The sequence below is a fragment of the Marmota monax genome, unplaced genomic scaffold (assembly GCF_021218885.2).
Source record: "Marmota monax isolate L192 unplaced genomic scaffold, Marmota_monax_Labrador192_F-V1.1 WCK01_AAM20220418_F8-fsc00004, whole genome shotgun sequence".
Taxonomy (NCBI): Eukaryota; Metazoa; Chordata; class Mammalia; order Rodentia; family Sciuridae; genus Marmota; species Marmota monax.
The window spans coordinates 33,174,792-33,191,937 of record NW_026692881.1 but is presented as its reverse complement, the minus strand read 5'-3'; the positions used below and the strand labels follow the sequence as shown (position 1 = coordinate 33,191,937).

Sequence of the window (17,146 nt, the reverse complement as noted above, 5' to 3'; positions counted from 1 at the left end):
CACAAAAGGTTTCATGTGACTTACAATTAAAAAAATAAAAATCACTCTAATACAATGATATTTTAAAAACTGAGGTCTTACTGAATTATCCCAAAGAACACAAATTAACTTTTGAGAAAAAAATACTATAAGAAAAAATTTTAAAGCAACCACATTTAGTAATCTAATTAGATAAAAATGACTTAGTACTACAATGCTGAAGTTAAAATACTGGAAGAAAATGAAATTCTCAATTTAAAAATAAATTACATTTGAGTAAAGTTTTCTCATTTTTTTTTTTTTTTTGGCAGATTTCATCTTTAAGCTATTTCCTGCCTCTACAAATATTGACTACAGGTACCCTTTTTTCAAAGTTAAACATTTAATAAAGCAGTCTTCAAAGAAACAGCAATTTAAAAATCTGTGAAATAAGGTGGTTTACTGATGTAGAAACCTTTTTATTTATTTATTTACTTATTTATTTTTGTGGTACTGGGGATTGAACCCAGGGGCACTTTACCACTGAGCTACATCCCCAGCCATTTTTATTTTTATTCTGAGACAGGGTCTCACAAAGTTGCTCAAGTTGGTCTCAAACTTGCCATCCTCCTGCCTCAGCCTCCCAGATAGCTGGGATGACAGGCATGTGCCACAGCAACCATCTTGGAGAAACTTTTTTTTTTTTTAAGTATTTATTTTTTAGGTGTAGGCGGACACAACACAATGCCTTTATTTTTATGTGGTGCTGAGGATCGAACCCGGGTCCCGCCCGTGCTAAACGAGCGCTCTACCGCTGAGCCACAATCCCAGTCCCAAGAAACTTTTAATGTTAAATAAATGACTCAGTCAACTATTACTATCCTGTGAGTATTATATCACTTTCTACTACATTTCACAGTAAGCGTTTTTGGTTTTGTTTTTGTGGTTCTGGGGATCAAACCCAGGCTTTGCACATGTTAGGCAAGCACTTCACCATCAAGCAACATCCCCAGCCCTAAGAGTTATCATTTTGAATTAACTATATGGCAAAGCACTTCTAAATCTACCAAGTACCTAATTTTTAAAAAATTATTCTCTCTGAAATAATCATTTGCAAACCAAATAAATGACATGCTTACTTTTGTCCAGCCGAGGTCTTGGATTATATCGATACCCAACTTGGCTCCAAAAGACAGGCACCGAGCCTCGTGTTTGAATAAATGACAGGGTATGATTATGAACATGAATTAATTGCTCAGTCTCCACATAATTTGCAACATTTCCATTTTTATCCACTCCTCTTCGTTTATAGCGCATTCCTGAAAGAAAATTAAAACAGAAAATGGCAACATTTTAAAAACTTTAGTCTGAGTAGATGAGGCTTCCTAATTAAATATAAGTCTTCCAGGAAAGCCTTGGGGATCCTACCTACAACTGGCAGGCAGAACAGTATCAATTTACCCCAAATCATAACTGTATGCATTTTGCTTTTAAAAAGTTCAATCTAAACCAGCTCCTCTAAACTGAAAGAGAAAGGCTCCACCAAAGGCACTAGCACTCAGGAAGAATTTACCACTGGGGTACAGGCTGTCAGTTGGAACACTAATATTAAAAAGCACATCCCAAGTGACTTCCTTCTCTTCTGTATATATAAATCTCCTTTTCTATCTCATTTTGCTAACTCTCCTCTAATTAATCCTCTTCAAAAATTAGTCCCTAATTACATCACTATTTAGAGTCACCAAGCACTTTAAAGCCAACTGTGCTTCCAAATCCATAACCATCATTAGCATTTCAACACATCTGCAGCTTTTCCATTCTTGTCTGGATCTAATTTGTATGCCATTATAGCCCTCTACTCACCTGCTCTGTGCCTACTCCGCCGTGAAATGAGAGCCACTAGAAATCGTGGGTGAATGTCATCTACACAGGTGGACTCCTGTGGGGGGGTCTCTGGGCTGCTTTTCTCATCATCAGATGATTCATTATAATTAACCACAAGTTCTTCAATCTGCACAAAACCTTGGATAATGGGGATAATCCAAAAGTCCACATCTGGCATCTGAAAACAAAATGAACAATGCATTGTTTATATTCTGTATAGTACTGTTACTTTCTTAAGGCAAACAAGAGTCAGCACATACATGTCAGCTTATTAGAGGCAGAAACCTTCCATTCTTCACCCATATTTCTGCTTACTGAACACTAAGGGAGGAAGGAAAGAAAAGAGATTTAAATGAATTGTGGTTTCAATTGCCAAAAAAAAGAAAAGAAGGCCTTTCCTTTTCTTTAATGATCATTTTAAAAGAGCTGAGAGAGAAGGTAACACAGGAGAGTGCATGGGTAGAAATTCAAGCTCCATCACTCAAAAGTGCTGAAGGAAATGGCCCACACCATGCCTCAATGTCCTCCTCCCTGAGATAGGAATAACTAATACTTCATAAGGTTATTGTGAAAGCTAAGTGAATTACATATGTAAAGTGTTTAACACAGTGCCTGCCATAGAGTAAGTATTTCACAAATGTAACTTTTGTGATTATTCCTTTTGGTATACAAAAATAAGGCTTTAAAGTTTTAAAGTTTTTTTATTTTTACTTATTTTTTAGAGGTAGGGTCTACGTTGCCCAAGCTGATCTCAAACTCCTTGACTCAAATAATCCTGCTACTGCTACCTCAGCATTATGAGCATCTGGGGCTATGGTATGTACCACAATGTTCAGATCCTTAAAAGTTGATTTTCAGCTCACTATCATATTAAGGCTTCAATAAAATACAATCAACTCTTATTGATTATTATGAAACACATAAGTCCACCTTATTTTCTAGCTTAGAAAAACACTTGCTTCACCAAACTAAAATCCAAACAGTAAATGAACAACAACCAAACAAACATTGTACTGCTAGGTATTGAACTCGGGCCTCACACACGCTAGGCAAGCATTCTACTACTAAGCTAAGTCCCCAGTCCTATACATCTTATTTTAAAATGTCATCCAACATAATTAGGAGAGTATAGATTAGAGTTAGAGATTTTCCTCCTTTCTTTCAGAATAAGGATATTCAGATTTCTCAATTGACTATATGCAGAGAATATAAAAAGCCTCCGGAAAGCTATTCTTAGTTCTACATTCTCTCATCTTCCTAACTGGACGCAGCCTTGATCTCAGCATCAGTTTCTTTTTTTTTTTTAATATTTATTTTTTAGTTTTTGGCGGACACAACATCTTCGTTGGTATGTGGTGCTGAGGATCGAACCCGGGCCGCACGCATGCCAGGCGAGCGCGCTACCGATTGAGCCACATCCCCAGCCCTCAGCATCAGTTTCAAATCCACCTTTTTCTATAACCAGGTAGTCCAGGTTCCTTTTGTTTTGTTTAGAGAGCCTCCAGATAGGATTTTAGGAAGGCAGAGTTGAAACAGTGAGGTGACAGGTCTACTGCATTCATTATTCTTCATCACCATTTTCACTATTTGTGTTTTTATTCTAGCCACAACTGCAAGGCTCATGACAAGAACAGAGAAATGTGTTTTGCCAAATGTCACCTATATTTCAAGTATCAGTTTTAAGTGGTAATGTAAATCTTTTTGAGAAAAATCAGCAGAATATAACTCAATATTGTCATAATACACAACAAGTTCTCATTATACTTATTGTACATGCATTTATTTTTCCTGTCACCAGGTTTTGGTGGTCATAGTTTGATCAGCTTTATAAATAGAGGTGAGAACAATTTCAAACTTCACACCACTAGATAATGTGAAAGTCATTTATTCAAACCACACTTATGGAAAGAAAAAGAAAGGAGGAAAATTTCTGAAGGTTAAGAAAAAGATAACATATGATCCTATTTAGCTATTTGCCTGCTTTGTTTAGTATCCAAAACAGTAAGTGGCAATAGCAAGGCTTCAATAAATATTTGTTGATTGAATGAATGAACTATCTTTGCATGGTCATAATTCTCCAACATAAGTAAAAGAATGAAGGAAGAAAGTGATTATCAAGCAAGAAAGAACCTCTGATGAGATGTAATTATCTCATTATATTCTGTGTCTTCTCTGAATCAAACACTGGCAGTATTGGAATGGCCTTAGGGATTTATCTACTCCAATTCCCAGATGAGAAAAAAGAGGGAAAAGGAAGGAAGTGAGTGGTACCATTACAGGAAACGGGGGCTTCAACATTTGACTGGGTACAAACAAAATACTTCTTCACAGGAACTCTTTGGACATTAGTTTCACAGCCTTGTATTACAACTATCTTGTAGGAACCTAGGCAATGGAACTGAAAACTGCCTTAAAGGAATGCCTTGATTTTTCCTAGCTAACTAATTCCCTTCCATAGGGGAAAACATAGTGAGATTTAAAAATTTATCTTAATGCAATTTAAAAAAATTTGCTAACAACTATAATTTAGGATTATATAACAACTATAACTTTAGAATCTACTCACGCCAATCTCAGTAAGATCTCGTATCATATATTTATTCCAGAAAAATCGGTCATCAACCTAGAAAAAAAACAGAGATAATCCAGTTCAAAAACACATTATTTCAGTTTTTTTACAAAAGACGAAACAGTTAGCAATTGTTCCAGAGGGCAAACCCTGCTTGTATCTGTGAGTTGTACCTTTTGCCAGAGAGGACGGCTGTCCTTCTCCCCAGTGCTCTGTCTCTGCACGGAATTGGTTAGGTCATAAGTCAAGCTATAATAAAAGGATTCTGAGTCCATAAACATCTTTAGCAACTCTTCAAGTAATCTTCTCTCCAACTTCTCCTTTTCTTTACTTTCCTTAACCTATAAGAAATTAACCTACTATTACTGCAGGAATTAAATGTGAAGTATTTGAGTAAGGCTGGAAGTGAAGCTCCACGACAGAGAGCTTGCTTACCATGTACAATGCCCTTAGTTCAATTCCCAGTACTAAACAAACAAACAAAAGTAAAATATATGGGTAATGCAAGACTTCCAAGTTAGAATAATCCCAAGAACATGAGGAGACACTGCTTCAATAGAACAAATAGTTTGAAAATAAATTTACTGCCAGAAATGTTACCCCTCAATTTAAAATTAGTTAAAGATGAATCAAACCCATATGAACTAAACTCTTACTTTCTTTTTATTAGGAGCAGACACATTGGATTTAATATGCGTAAAGGTCTTCAGTAGAAACTTTGAGTCATCAGGAGATGGTATAATCTTCTCTGGTTTGTTAATCCCAAAATGATGCTTCTTACAGAGCTAAATAATTAGGGAGAGAAAGATGATTCATTATTAATTAATAACTGCTTGTTAAATGTGTCTAAAAGTATAGAAGTGAATGCTATTGATCATGCATTTGGGTTAAAAGTTCAAGAGTTAGTGAAACAACCAAGTAGACTAAGTAGATAGAAAACAGCTGTTGTTTCAATGATTAAAAAAACCACAGTAAAGATTTATATATTTAGGATTTAGAGGCAAAAAATTCAGTTTAGGCCCATAATTACAATAAATTCTTATCTAATATAATTGCAGAATAAAATGTTCTGAGGTTATTAATGCTTTGAAAATTGGCATCTCCTCTGTCACAAGGTTTTAGTGGTCACAGTTTGAGAACAATCTCATACTTCATTCTCAATAGAGGCATGATAGATACCTTACTGAAGACACCAATAGTGAAAATTATTTATTTTGACATGTAAGATAAAGAATAAAAATTTTGCTAATACCCATTTGCTATGCTTCAGGGTCATTATTAGAATCTGTCCTAAATATACATTCATGATCACTAATTGTTTTGGCTAAGAAGATATCTGGGGTCTGCTCTATTAGGAATCTTAAAAGCTGGACATTTCAACCATTCCCCTTCTTCTATTCTCACAAACCCTAGTGAAATCAGCATAATAACATTTGATATGGGTCCAGAGATTAAATTTAAAGACACAATAGCCAGTGGTGAAATCCCAGCATCTCAGGAGGCTGAGGCAGGAGGATATCAAGTTCAAGGCCCATCTCAGCAACTTAGCAAGATCCTGTCTAGAAATAAAAAAATAAAATGAGCTGGGGGTATATACCCTTGGGTTCAATCCCCAGTACTACAAAAAAGGAAGAAAGGAAGAAAAACAGGAAGGGAAGAAGGAGTGATAATTAAGGGCTGCAGGAAATGTGTAATCTAACAGATAAAGGTTAAGAGGAGGATGGGACCATAAGTGTGACTGGCTGAGAAAAGTATAGGGTATGGAAAGTTCTAAAATAGGCTACCTGGTTAGAGTCAAGAGCTTTACATATTACTTCACATATCTCAACATATTCTGAAGGATACACAATTTTATTAAGAATACATAGACCAATTTCATTTCTTCAACACTCTAGTTTTATAGCTATACTATATGGGAAATTCATATTAAGAACTAAGTTATTAGATGGGGTTGTGGCTCAGTGGTAAAGCACTTGCCTAACACAAATGAGGCACTGGGGTCAATCCTCAGCACCACATAAAAATAAATAAATGAATAAAGATATTGTGCCCACCTATAATTAAAAAAATTTTTAAAAGAACTGTTTATTAAATTCTAATGATTATTATTATTAGTGTCTTAACAAATAACAATTAACAGATGATGAGAACAAAAGCTAGTTCAAATTTTATTATAAAAAGGGAGAGAGCCAGGATCAGTGGCACATGTCTATAAACCCAGTCACTCAGGTAGGCTGAGACAGTAGGATGTCAAGTTTGAGGCCAGTCTGAGCAATTTAGCCAGGCCTTGTCTCAAAATAAAAATGAGAAGAATTGGGGATATAGCTCAGTGGTAGAGCACTTGCTTAGCATGCATAAGACCCTACATTCAATCCCCAGTACCACAAAAAAAAGAAAAGAAAGAAAGAAAAAGGAGAGAAAGACAAAGAAATTATCCTGTTTTATAAAATGGGTGTAGAGACTAATAACTGGATCAAGTTTTCAGATACAGTGAAATTTCTAGCTTATTAATGCCTTTTCAAAATCATGGCTATCAAAAATTATTCACATGTGTTCACAACATCACAAGTTTTTTCTTTTTTATATTATAGCATATATGCTCTTAAGTAAATTTGCATTTTATTAATCATAACCACACTGACATTTATCAGAAAGGGAAATCTATTTTTAGAAAAGGAGAAATACTTGCAAGCTGCTTCTGCATTCTGGGAAAGTGTAGAATTCACCTCAAAATTATTCATTCTTTTTCACAACCCTTAGACTGTGAAAGAGAATACTCTAGGCTAGTCTGATGAGGGGGTCAGGCTGAAGGGAAATAAACTGTTTTGCATAATGAAAGTTATCTTTTTTTCCCTTTCCAAATTTTTTATTAGTGCATTATAGTCATACATAATGATAAGATTTTTTGTTACATATTTGTACATGCACATGATATAACAATATAATTTGGCCAATGTCACTCCCCAGCACTTCCCACCTCCCACCCCATGGTCCCTTTTCCTCTACTGATCTCCTTTTGATTTTACATGATTACAACTTTAAGCTGCTCCTGCACCACCATTAGAGATAAGGGGACTAAAGATGAGGTAGAAAAGACAGTATAGTCCTGCAAAATCAAGTTAATTTCCCTTCAAGTAAGGAAAACTAACAAGACCTTGAGTTGATGAGGAAAGAAAAAAATGAAGCATACAGACAACTCTCCAGCAATTCTCTCTTCCTCTCTTTCTGTTTATGATTCTCATCCTCAAACATACTGATGTTTCTTTCCTCTTAACACTTCCCCTTGACCCTGCTTCCTCAAACAGGTATTGTCCTATTAGTTTGTGCACCTCATCACCTCCAACCCACTCCTCTAATTCTTCTTTCCTAACACACTCCAATTCGGCTTTGTCCTGTTAATACTCTAAACCACTATCTTCAGCAAGATCTACATTTTGCTGAACTCAATGGTGGATTTTTGGTTCTTGCAACATCTGATGCAATTAATCACTCCTTCACCCTCTTTGATAAACTTCACTTGGCTTCCACTGGTTGCTCCTCCTCTATCCCTTTGACTGGATGCTTTCCAACTACCTGACTCCTTAATGCCTAGACAGGCCAAAGTCCAATCATTGACACAACTCCACCTGCATATTCACTCCCTCAGTGATTTTACTCAGTTTCATGGCTCCAAATACCATCTATCATATGTCAAAACCTCCCTCCCAAATGCATAATTCCAACCAAGTTCTCTCCCCAAACTCCAGCTTCACATATCCCAACATTCCACTTGGATTTCTACCACACATCTAAAAGTCAACATGTTCAAAACCAGATCCTTAGCTCCCCTCACTGTCTTTACCACCTTGCTATTCTCCACCTTATTAAGCCTCCTTTCTGTTCCTCAACACATCAGGACACTTCCACCTCTGGGCTTTTGTTCTAGCTATTCTCTCCCCTTGGACCCGCTCCTCTCAGAAATCTTATCACAACTTCCACTCCTGGGCACTCCCTCCACCACCCTTACTGTGCTCAACTTTTATTTACATTAGCATTATTACTTTCCAACATACTTCATAATATTATGTTGACACTTATCGTCTGCCTCTCCTCCTATAATGTAAACTCCATAATAAAGGGATCTTTATTTCATTAACTCACATATCTCCAGTGCCTTAACAGCACCAGGCAGCACAGGTTGCAATAAATATTTGTTAAATGAGTGAGTGGGCTCTGATGCTACAAATAAAAGTAGAACTCTTAGGTTCACAGGGGGCAGATAAGTAGTCCTGGGAAGACCATCATCTCCCTTCCTCATTGTAGTATTATTAGGACAGCCAAGATGCAGTTTCAAAAAGATCAAACTTTTTCTCCCTGTTACTTGTCTGTGCTGCTTTGCTTGTGGGTCCAAGCAATTTTTAATCAGAATGTTAATAATTATCTAGTCAGATTAGTAATACTTTCTTTTAAAAGTCTGAAAACACACTCAAACCCTAATTATAAAGGCTGGGGATTTGACTCAGTGGTAGAGTGCTTGTCTGGCATGTATAAGGTCCTGGATTCAATCCCCAGTGCCAGCAGTGGGGATCCCTAGTTACAGGTGGTTGCAATTTAAAAAAAAAAAAAATTTTTTTAGTTGTAGATGGACACAATATCTTTATTTTTAATTAATTAGTTTTATTTATTTATGTGGTGCTTAGGATTGAACCCAGTGCCTCACACCTGCCAGGCAAGTGCTCTACCATTGAACCACAACCCCAGCCCCCAGGTGGTTTCAATTTTAATATTCAAAACAGAACATTGTGCATTTATTAGACATAGTTATTCTTTAAGAACATTCAAGCCAGCAAAAATTTCCCCCAGGAATATATCAGACTGTTCTAAAGATCTAATTGTTTTAAAGCAAGCTTGTGGCAGCACATCTAGTCTGCACCCACACCTTCCTCACTCTCAGAAGGGTGGAGTCCATTTTTCTCAGCAAGGCTGGCTTCTGTCTGTGTCTCCTCGAGGACCTCACCTCATCATACACCCTTCTTTCCTGTCCCAACCTTTCTCTAACAGCCTCGTTCCATCTATCAACATGTTCTCATGTGCCAGAATCTTTTTTTTAAATCCATTTCAGAGCCCTGAATCCATTCTGAGAGTTAGCAGAGTATAGTCTCCTGTCTCTGGATTGTGAGGACACTAGTCTGACTCTAAATTGCACAGGGAGTGAGACAACAACCTCCTCAACTCTGAAAAAGAATGAATGTCTGCAGCACTAACAATCACTTCCTGTTGTCCCATCTTTTGGTTCTCATGACACCAATCTCTCTGTATTCTCCCCTAGCTCTGGCTGCTCCTGCTCAGACACCTTTGTTGGTATGTGTGTGTTGGTATGTGTTCCCAATGTTCTGTCCTCAGCTCTTTTTTCCTTTTTCATGCTCTGTCTAGCAAGTGTCACCTTCTTTCCATGTTTTAAATATCACTGTTTAATGCTACTTTTTCACTCTGAGCTCAAAACCCTTATAATGATATGCTCCTCTCACTGAGGAACTAGATGCTAGTCCCTCAAATTCAGCATCCTTAAACCTGATCAACATCTATTTCCCAGATCTTGTTCCTTCTCTGATATGCCGAAACCATCCACTGGATCACTCATGCAACAGAGCTTGAGTCATCTCCTTCCTAAAGTCTCTGTTATCAACCTCACCACTTCATGCCCATTGCTAACAGATGCTTAATCTTTTGCCCTGGCTACTGTTTCTTATTGGAAGTAGCAAACAGGAGATTCTTGATGCAGGATTTTCCTACTTAGTGTAGACAATCTAACAGCCCACTTTCATGAGCTGAGTAGCTTCGCTTGAGCTCATGTCTTACAATAGTAAGTACACTTAGCTACAGCTCCAGGCTCCTAGCTCCCATCTCCTATGAAGCTCTATTTGTCCTCTTATCATGCAGAGCCAATTTCCATGTGCTACTGCCTTGCTCTGGATCCAACCCAGAAAGCCTATGGCTTGAGTTTGATCTACCTTTCCATTTATGGTCCACAAAACTCCTCCTTCTCTCCAAGCCCTGCAATGTTGTTTTTGTTTTTATTTCTTTCATCTACTCTCCTCCAAGGCTTGGAAAAGAGTTGATATATGCCCACCATTCTTTAACTTCCTTATCCACAACCCCAAAATCCAAAAAATAACTCTGGAACCTGAAAATTTATTAAAAACTCACCTAACAGGGCTGGGGTTGTCACTCAATGGTACAGCACTTGCCTCACATGTGTGAGGCACTGGGTTCGATTCTCAGCACCACATGAATAAAATAAGGTCCATCAACAACTTAAAACTTTAAACAGCAAAACATACCCTAAACTGACATGAACATGAGGATACTCATGGTCATCACTTACCCACCTTAGTATGAATATTCCTATGATTCTCTAAGAAATATCAATGTGTTATACTGTAGGATAATGCTCTAGACCCAGTGGTTGTTCGAATACATAGAATGATCTTTTTAAAACACCAAAAAAAAAAAAAAGAAAAAGAAAAGAAAAGAAAAGCTGAATTCTAAAATAAATATGGTCCCAAAGGCTTCTGATAAGGACTACAGATCTATATAACAAAGCAACAACTGAATCACTTTAACCAGAAGTCTTTATCTCTTAAAACTGGTTTTTCTAAGTAGAAATTTATAGTTAATATAAACAAACATTTTCAATGAATATTTTAGAATCTTCTATACAGTTACTTTTAGAAAATAAAGTATAGAGACCACTATCTTCTGAAAAGGTTAAAGTCAGTCCTTTATTTCTCAGGGTCCCTTCCAGTCATAAAATGATTTGTTTAGACATAACCCTTAAAATTACAACGTATAGCACTGGCAACAGATCACCATCCAGAGGCCTGGCCAGTTCTGTACAGTGTGTGGTTAGGCCCTTATCACAACTTTAATAACACCCAGTCTCAAAAAGAAAATCATTATCACAGGCTTCACATTACTCTCTTAGTTTTTCTATTACTCTTGTAACTCACATTTCACAACCTTGATTAAGAGACATTATTGCTGTTGTTGCTTAAGAAAAGAAAAATAAATGATTTTATCTTAAAAGTTAGTGGTCTACAGCCATTTGGAAATAAAATTTTCAACAGATGTCTGATGAGAAACTAAATATGTAAATGATGCATTTTTCTATTAAGGGGCAATAGATAGAGCAAACAGGATATGCAGGCATGGAACACAGACTATAAAATTTTAAAAAGATATTTTTTTAAAGAAACAACATGTTATTTCATTCTCCTTTATTTGAGCCCTATAGATTCTTTCTAACCTTAATTTTTTTTTTTAATTTTGATTTGCAAACCAGTCTGGTAGATCTTTAAAAAGTTAAACACAGGGCTGGGATTGTGGTTCAGTGGTAGAGCACTTGCCTGACATGTGTGAGGCACTGGGTTCAATTCTCAGCACTACATATAAATAAATGAATAAAATACAGGTCTGTCAACAACTTAAAAAATATTAAAAAAAAAAAAAAAAGTCAAGCAGAGATACCATATGACCCAGCAATTCCCTTCCTAGGTACCTATCCAAGAAAAATGGAAACAAATGTCCACCAAAAACTTGTATGCAAAATCATAGCTGCATTATTCATGACACCTAAATAGTGAAAACAACTCAAATATGTCCATCAACTGATTACAAATTTTTAAAAAGATGTAGTATACTCATACAATGAAATATTATTTGGCAATAAAAGGGAATAAAGTACTGATGTGCTACAACAGGCATGAACCTTGAAAACATTCTGCTGAGTAAAATAAATCAATCACAAAAGGTCAAATATTATAGAATTCCATTTACATGAGATGTCCAGAATAGGCAAATTCTTTGAGGATGGAAACAATATGTTCTAAAATCGATTGTGGTGATGGTCACATAATTCTGTGCACATTCTAAAAAACACTAAATTATATACTTTAAATGGGTGAATTAGAGTATGTAAATTATTTTTTTAAACTAGCAAACAATCATATACCTTGGGTAAAAAAGGCAACTGAAGCAGAAAACTAGAAATTCTATTAATACCAGACTCTGAAATAAAATTGTTTCTGCTCCAATTACAGAAGACAGACACGGCTTTATCAAATCTGAGAAGGCTGCCCACACTAAAGAGCCTCAGGGCACTACTAGAGAGAATGAAAGCAGTAGACTACTCAAAGTGATACACAGACATCCAAATTAGAAAGACATACTACATTAAGAAGACATAGAACTAGTTTTGTTTAACAAGTCTTTTTTATGCATAAAATATACATGTTCATGACAAATGGAAGAAGTAGAAAAAATATGTAAAAATATAAAATATAAAACTTATTCTGCAAAATTTGAAAATAATATTTGTACTCCCAAAAGCTTGAGGCAAAAGGAAACACTCAATGGAAAATTTACTGGAGTTTTAACTAGAATGTTAAAAAGAATTATTTTTAAGTGGTGGTATTTTTTTTCTTCTCCTTTACGATTTACTGTTTAATCAAATTATTAATACACAAAAAGTGAGGACCTTGTAAAAAAAATTAAGCTTCTAAAATGGAGTCATACAGAAATTGAAATGGGTAACAAACATTTAAATTAACATGTTAAAAGATTAGCAGGAAATTAGCGATTTTTAACATAGCTAGTTCTTTGTCCTTCTTGCTGTTCACTGTAACAAAGCTCTTACCACAAATCAGGATTAAAAGGAGAGAGGAGAAAAGGCACAAGTGCAAATTTCAAAAATTATGATCTCTTGAGAGACAGATGTACCAAACTACTCATCAAGACAGATTCTGAAAATATTTTATAGTTATTATTACCATAATTAGCAAAAGTCATTACATAAATCCAATTCCTAATATGAACCAAAATCTTTGGTTAATCTAAGTGACATACTGACAGCTGGTTTTTTTTTTTTTTTAAAGAGAGAGTGAAAGAGAGACAGAGGTAGAGAGAGAGAGAATTTTAATATTTATTTTTTAGTATTTGGCGGACACAACATCTTTGTTTGTATGTGGTGCTGAGGATCGAACCCGGGCCGCACGCATGCCAGGCGAGCGCGCTACCGCTTGAGCCACATCCCCAGCCCCCCTGACAGCTGTTAAAATACTCAATTGCCACATGGGGGAAAACCCATTTCCTTTTTTTTTTTTTAATATTTTTTAGTTGTTAATGTATCTTTGTTTTTTATTTATTTATATGTGGTGCTGAGGATCGAACCCAATGCCTCACATGTGCTAGGCAAGCGCTCTATGAGCCATAGCCCCAGCACCCCAATTTTCATTTTTATGTGAAGATAATCTCTTTCCTTTAGACTATCAAGAAAAGTATGGATATAGAAATCCATACAACTTTGATAATATTCACACTTTTGTGTTTAAAAATTCTATGTAAATATTATTTCCCAACATTCTTCTTTACCCCATTTATATCAGACAGATATTAGTCTCAAAAATGTTACAGATTGGTGGCCATGAGGAATCTGAAAACCTCCCTGAAAAGTCCAAAAAGGGTCCAAATCCTCTCTAGATGAGGTGTACTCCAGGGCTGGGAGTGCCAAATATGCAAACTAATGACCTGGACAATGAACAAGACTCTAGGTGAGCAGTTCCCTCCTCTAAATCTGACTGCCAGAGACTCCAGGCTTAATATTCAAGCCTAAGTTCTAAAGGGCTTTATTGTCTGTTGCCTTCTGTTCAGGTAACTTGAAGGCAGCTCAGCAGAGGGATATAGAACCAGACCCCACCACGTGCCAGGTGTATGACTTAACCTTTGCCAAGCTTCCTTTCATTATGTGCAACAATGCCTACCATACAGGGTGTTTCTAGGACTGATATTATAATCCAAGTAACACACAAAGCTTGCCCAGCACATCACACAGTGAATAAAATATGTCCAAGTGATGACAATTTTTACATGTCAAATCCCCATACCAATAGCAGACATCTATAAATGCTATTGGAGGCAGCACCTTGTGGTGAAAAACCACTTGTCCTATGCAATATTATTATTTTGGCCTTAAGTCACTCTACTTGTGGGCTTGGTTTCTCCCCTGGAAAATGAAAAGACTATACAAGACTATACTACAGCAGTGGTTTTCCTTCTTTTAAAAAACTTCCTTTTAAAACTATAAGAGTAACAAATGCTTAGAAATTTTTTACACAAAAAATATATATACATATACGTACATATATATACATACATATACGTACATATATATACATACATATACGTACATATATATACATACATATACGTACATATATATACATACATATACGTACATATATATACATACATATACGTACATATATATACATACATATACGTACATATATATACATACATATACGTACATATATATACATACATATACGTACATATATATACATACATATATGTACATATATATACATACTTATGTATACATACTATATACATACCCACACATACACACACACACACACACACACACATATATATGAAAGAAGACCGAGTAAAAGTTAAATCTCCCATTCTTGACTCCTCTCCCACTATATCAGGAGTTTTCAAACTGAATTGTGCAAAGCACCAGGGCTCCCTAGAAGTGAAAGGTAGCTTTTCAGAGAAGTCAAGTGAGCAAGACCCCAATGATCCTCAACCCCAACACCACCTCAACTAAAGGGGCTCAGCTTGCATGTGTCTTACATACTGGATTTTAAAGTTTCTGAAGCAAGGGTTCTAATACTAAAAATGAACTTTGAAAAACACAGGATTAAACTATTTTAAAGATATTATCCAGCTCTTAAAATGTATGTTCCTTGTCTATTGAATCAGATCCTTATATTTGCTATTACATTTCATCAGGTTCCCATAGAATCTCCCTTGATTTCACCTTACCTCTAGCTCCAGATCCTGAGGTTCCATTTCTGAAAGTGATATCACAGCAATTTTGGTAACTTTACAGACTTCATGGTCTCCTGGGAGTTTGCCCACCAATGCTTTCTGCCGAATTAGAATAAGCCACCATGGGAGATCTGAAAGAGAAAAGTTGTATTAATGTCTGCTATTTATAGAGTATTACCGTCCTGGCAAATTGAAGGTGAATGACCTAATGATAACAAAAAATGTATCAGATACAACTTTTTAAAGTAAAACACAACAAAGATACAAAAATGGCCCTTAAACATGAAGAGATTCAATCTCACACAAAGAAAAATGTAAATTAGAACAACATGTGATGCCATTCTCACTCATTGGATCAGGGATAATTAAATGTTATGACAACACGTTTGCTGGTAAGGCTATAGGGAAACCAATACTCTCTCTCATACAACAGTGCCGATGGGAATACCAACAGACACAACTCTTCTGAAGGGAAATTTAGCAATACCTAATAACACAATATGCACACTTACCTTTTAACCCAGCAATCCCACTCTTGGGAATTTACCCTGAAGATACACCTCAACAACAAAAGTATACACTCTCCAGCCTATTCATTGCAGCAGTCTGTAATTGCAAAATACAGTATAGGAACAACCTAAGTGCCCAGACACAAGAGAGTGGTTGAATAAACTATGGCACATCCATACAATCAAGTACTATGCAGCTATAAATAGGCCATTTCACTATCTGTTATCATTAAACATTAACTGAGGATCTACCATGAGCTGGGAAATTAATCAGACATAGATCAAAGTTACCAAGCACTTAATGCATAATAAACCAAACACATAATAAAGTTTATGATTCATAATAAACAGCTGAATGCCAATAAATGTTTTTTGCAGTACTTTCATTGAATGTCAAAGTGTTCTATGAATTGATCAGGAATCATTCCTGGATGCATTAGTAAGTGGATAAACTGGATATATTATTTACATATAATGTGACTATTTGGTTTATACATGAGGTATCTCTCAAAAGCTCATGTGTGAGACAATGTAAGAATTTTCAAAGATGAAATGACTAGATGAGAGCTGTAGCCTAACCAATAGATTAATCCACTGATATGGATTAACTAGGCGGTAACTGTAGGAAAGTAGGATGTGGCTGGAGGAAGTAGGTCACTGGGGGTGAGACTTTAGGGTTTATATTTTGTCTCTGGTGAGAAGAGCTATTCTGCTTCCTGGTTGCCATGTTCTGAGCTGTTTTCCTCCATCATGCCCTTCTGCCATGATGTTCTACCTCATCTTGGGTCCAGAGCTATGGAGTCAGCCAACCATGGACTGAACCTCTGAATCCTCCTCTATGGTTCTTGTCATGTCTTTTGGTCACAGTGATAAAAAGAGCTAGCTTTAAAATGGCTATACAGTCAGCTTCCACATAATGAGTCAGTCCATGACAATGGTCCCATAAGATTATAATGGAGCTGAAAAATTCTTATCACCTAGTCATGTCATAATGTTATAGTGCAGCATGTAGTCACATGTTTGTAGTGATGCTGGTGTAAACAAACCTAGTATGCTGCTAGACATATAAAAATATAGTATATATACAGCTAGGTGTGGTGGTACCTATTATTCCAGCTATTTGAGAGCTGAAGTAGGGGAAATGTATGTTCAAGGATGGCCTGGGCAATTTAGTAAAATCTTGTCTTAAAATTAAAAAAAAAAATGTTTAAGGGCTAAGGATATAGCTCAGTGGTAAAACACCTCTGGTTCAGTCCCCAGTAACAGAAAAAAATACAGTTATGAACAGTACATAATACTTGATATGTTTGATAAATGACTATGTTACTAGTTTATGTACATACTATGCTATACT

General features: G+C 36.0%; 1 protein-coding gene across 7 annotated transcripts in view; it reads right to left on the bottom strand.

Moving 5' to 3' along the window:
• The window catches only part of Inpp5f (inositol polyphosphate-5-phosphatase F), an 87,059-nt gene that overhangs the window by 24,524 nt on the left and 45,389 nt on the right, over positions 1 to 17,146 (bottom strand). For 6 of the 7 annotated variants that reach the window (XR_009227340.1, XM_046450281.2, XM_046450280.2 and 3 more), the window contains 6 exons: positions 15,278 to 15,414; positions 5,068 to 5,196; positions 4,585 to 4,752; positions 4,409 to 4,465; positions 1,822 to 2,020; positions 1,098 to 1,277 (listed from right to left, as the gene is read on the bottom strand). Coding sequence is in view for 6 of the 7 variants with exons in the window: in XM_046450281.2 (XP_046306237.1) it covers positions 1,098 to 1,277; positions 1,822 to 2,020; positions 4,409 to 4,465; positions 4,585 to 4,752; positions 5,068 to 5,196; positions 15,278 to 15,414 (870 nt within the window). In the remaining variant the exon portion in view is untranslated. Of the gene's footprint in view, positions 1 to 1,097; positions 1,278 to 1,821; positions 2,021 to 4,408; positions 4,466 to 4,584; positions 4,753 to 5,067; positions 5,197 to 15,277; positions 15,415 to 15,795; positions 15,890 to 17,146 lie in introns of all 7 variants that reach the window. The other variant, XM_058581341.1, reaches the window with a different exon arrangement.